Source organism: Schistosoma mansoni, chromosome 1 (assembly GCF_000237925.1).
Source record: "Schistosoma mansoni strain Puerto Rico chromosome 1, complete genome".
Classification (NCBI taxonomy): Eukaryota; Metazoa; Platyhelminthes; class Trematoda; order Strigeidida; family Schistosomatidae; genus Schistosoma; species Schistosoma mansoni.
Window position 1 is genome coordinate 54,267,010 of NC_031495.1, and position 4,042 is coordinate 54,271,051.

A 4,042-nucleotide genomic window follows, 5' to 3' on the forward strand; every position below is an offset into this window, starting at 1 on the left:
TACAAATTAAAATCTCTTTTTGAGGTTCAGTTCAAATCATCAACGCTTATCTGTAGTTTACAATCAGAAAAAATTGCTGATATTTGCACACGAATGTCACATCGTCTTGATCAGGACCCGATATTCAAGAAGTTGCTGAAGAGTATCAATGAATAACCAACCTCACACACTGCACCAACCCAGTTCATTCCGGTGGTCTAAATATGTTCGACTTTCAAGCAATCCAAAGTAAAGTCCATCCTCAGATTGAAGACATAACCGACAAGTGTGAACAATGTCAGATTGCACCGAAAAACCCAGCGAAACTTGAATCAGTAAATTGGTCAGAACAACAACATCCATCGTTCAGATTACATCTGGATTTCCCAAGTCCCATAAGAGTAGTTTATTGCTTAGTGTTAGTAAATGCGCATTCGAAGTTGCCTGAAATCCATCCACTAGTAACTTTAACGACTGGGAAAAAATTAGCAGTATAGACGAACATATTCCGTGCCATGGAATTCCAGAGACTGTGGTCACCGATAATGGCTCCCAATTTACATCCGGCATATTCAGTGATTTTTGCAACCTAAATACTATCCCTCTTATTCGCTCTCCACCATGCCACCCGTAATCTAACGGCCAAAGTGAACGTTCTGTGGTCACATTTAAAAGAGATGACTTGAAAGCAAAAACAGTAGCCGTAAAAGAAATCATCCATTGATTCCTACTCATATGCAGGAGTATACCTAACAATAGAACGCCACAACAAAACTCACCGACGGAAGCTCTCATGGGACGAAAGCAACAGACAATAAGTGATGCAATGAAATCAACCAAGAAGACAGAACAAAAACAAGACATTTACATGCGACCGAAACATTTGTGTATCTCCGTGACTAAAGACCTGGAAAAGAAGCTTGTACAAAAGAGAAAATAATAGGCCAGAGAGGAAAATGGATGCATAAGTCACAGGAACCAGTTACGTAGAAGACGCAAAGAGGACCTACCAAAAGAAAACAGAACGGCCCTGGACGTCTCTCAGAATTCCAAGGGAAATACCAAGAATGATGCAAAGCGGAACAGACTGAGAATCAACAGAATCTATGGAAAAGTTGTTACTGCGAAGCCATGAACGACGGCGAACGAAGACCACCTAATCCAGGAGCAGTGAAAAAAAATTAAAATGGTGGAGGTGATTAGGCGGTCTTTACATACTTTGGGATTCAGTCTTCCCATCTGGCTAATCTTTTCTCCCTGAATATTGTCCTGCAATGAAGAGAACCAGCAGTGTTTCATAGAACTGGGGTTTTATAAACTGTGTAACTATGATATGTGGGTATGAAGCACAATGACGTATTGCAGTTCTTTCTGGTATTTTTTAGAAGAATGCCTTGATGAACCAAAAGCCACGAAATTTCAATCCCAAAATGATATTAAAACTTCTCCATGCAACTATAGTACAGCTCTTTATGACAAAAAAGTCACGGCACCTCTCCCTGTTGTACTCTTTCCTTTCCAGATTGTCTCCGATTGATTTCACTTATCTCAATCACCACCAGATTGTGTCTTCTCACTTGGACACGATCTGAACGGTCCTCAATTGTGTGCGAACACTTCACTTTCCGATATTGGCTGCCATTCTGGTCATTGTGAAGGTCTACGTTTTTGTGGCTCATAAAAAGTCCCAGCTTTCGGCACAAGTAATTGTAAGACTGCCAAACTACCAAGGAAGAGGTTAAATGACTTATCTGGTAAGTGTTTTTCGGAAATATTTTGCTGTATGGAGTCACTAACCACACACGACCTGTTTTCTCTACTCGAGCTTGAGAAAGTCACTAACCCAAGAAAATTGAAGCCTGTAATGTTCGTCATCCCTTCTCTTAGCGTTTATCAAGCCCACGAATACGTCCAGCCAAAAGAGAATTATTGCTGCCGGAATAGCGGAGGTGAGTGCTTCTAAGTCACTGAGGTTGTCAACATGGTCAATGTAAGGAAACTTCTGACTGTTCCTTCTCTCAGAATCGAGGTAGATAATATGTGGACCAAGAAATGTGTTTTGTAGACAGCGTATTTTCTGGTGTGTTAGCCTCGTACATAAGCTAACATCAGAGATTCATGGGAAACCGGTGTTGATGTTATCACTAGTGTGAATACTAGGGAATGATCTGGGGTTTGGAAAGTATTAGTTGGTCCCATCATTATTCTTCACACTCGGAGCATCAGGGCTTGATGACTTGAAAACGCCATCTTGTGTCTCCGTGTAAGTGGAAATATAACATAAAATAAGCTTTTTACGTTCGAGACACATATCGACCAGCTTAGTTGGGCAATGAATGCAATCTTCTCTTTGGGATTCAGTCTAGGAATTTCCCATTTTTAAAGGAGAAAGTTCCTTTAAAATCTTTTTAAGAGTCTAATTTCGAGAAACTACATTAAACAGTGTGCGATTTTATCCTCATGTGTTCGATGAAGGAGCTAGAAAAACATTACTCGGCAGTCATCCTTCCGCAAAGAAACCATAGTGAGAGGTTGTTGGCGAAAACGTTTTTGCCAGTAAAGATATAATATTAGCAGACCTGTGACTGGATGCTGATCCCACATTGCAGAATAACTTGACTTCTCCGGACTTGAATTGTCCCTATTAATGAACTCATCTCCTCCACTATATGTGTTCTGAAAAATTAACCTAGAAAATATTCAAATATCTTCAGGCTATAATATGAAGTTTCATAGTCTAAGAAAAGAGATTATTCCATCCAAAACCAGATTTTCACGCTCAATTTCAGAACCGTAGTTCTTGTCAACATTTCTGATGAGTGCTAGTTAGTTTCTGACAAATTGAAGTGATAAGAAAGTAAGAAGTGATGTCGGAAAGAAGATGAGGGTGGTGACAAGCAGTCGAAATCCAGGAGTCACGGCTAATCCAATGGTCGCACCACTTTGTAAGTCGGAATTCTTATAACCTTCGTGGACAGTCGTGTTATTTTCACGCTCAATTGTTGTGAACTGGGTCTTCCAATTTAGCGTCTGCAGAAGTATCTGAACGTCTCTTACTCGCTTAAGTCAGAGACAAACTAGTGAGACATTTTCAAGGTCTTCACAATTGTTTTCTGTTGATTTAGATGTGAAAAATCATTCATATGATGCACTTGGAGATGTTTAAGTTCCGATCTAACGAAGCATATCTCCAACAGTTAACTGCTCTAATAAATTGATGACTTCACGTGAACTAAAACCCATAAAGATAAAATGGCAAACTTTATTTTACATTATTACCTAAACTTTTGTCATCTTGAAACTCGAAAAATGTGGCACTTGAATGAGAAGTTGCTGACTAACAAAAACGTTTCATAATGAATTAGGAGGTTCAGACTGTAACAAGTTATTTTCTGAAAGTAAATGTGACTAGAATGTGGTTTGAGTAAGTAACAATCACCTCGACGAATACCTTGTTTTACTGCCCTGAATTGAAGGTAGCGCTAAATAAACGTAGTATAGACTATATATAGCCAGCAAAATCGAAAGGCTGCCATACTTGTTCGTTAGTGTAAACGATAGACCTTACGATGCAAATATTCGTGAAAACATTAACTGGTAAAACGATCACTTTGGAAGTTGAGCCGAGTGACACCATTGAGAATGTGAAGGCCAAGATCCAAGATAAAGAAGGGATTCCACCTGATCAACAACGTCTGATCTTTGCTGGTAAGCAGCTAGAAGATGGTCGCACATTGTCTGATTACAATATCCAGAAAGAGTCCACTCTTCACTTGGTGTTGCGTCTTCGTGGTGGTATGCAGATTTTTGTGAAGACATTGACTGGTAAAACGATCACTTTGGAAGTTGAGCCGAGTGACACCATTGAGAATGTGAAGGCCAAGATCCAAGATAAAGAAGGGATTCCACCTGATCAACAACGTCTGATCTTTGCTGGTAAGCAGCTAGAAGATGGTCGCACATTGTCTGATTTACATATCCAAGAAAGAGTCCACTCTTCACTTGGTGTTGCGTCTTCGTGGTGGTATGCAGATTTTTGTGAAGACATTTGACTGGTAAAACG

At 39.8% G+C, this 4,042-nt stretch overlaps 1 protein-coding gene across 1 annotated transcript in view; it reads left to right on the top strand.

Moving 5' to 3' along the window:
- Nucleotides 1-3,513: 3,513 nt before the first annotated feature.
- The window catches only part of Smp_009580 (putative ubiquitin (ribosomal protein L40)), a gene marked incomplete at its 3' end in the record, with an annotated part of 782 nt that continues 253 nt past the window's right edge, over nucleotides 3,514-4,042 (top strand). Inside the window, 2 exon segments of the mRNA XM_018794870.1 lie at nucleotides 3,514-4,028; nucleotides 4,032-4,042. The exon segment at nucleotides 4,032-4,042 is cut by the window's right edge and continues 253 nt beyond it. Coding sequence (XP_018649239.1) covers nucleotides 3,549-4,028; nucleotides 4,032-4,042 — 491 coding nt within the window. The 5' untranslated portion in view covers nucleotides 3,514-3,548.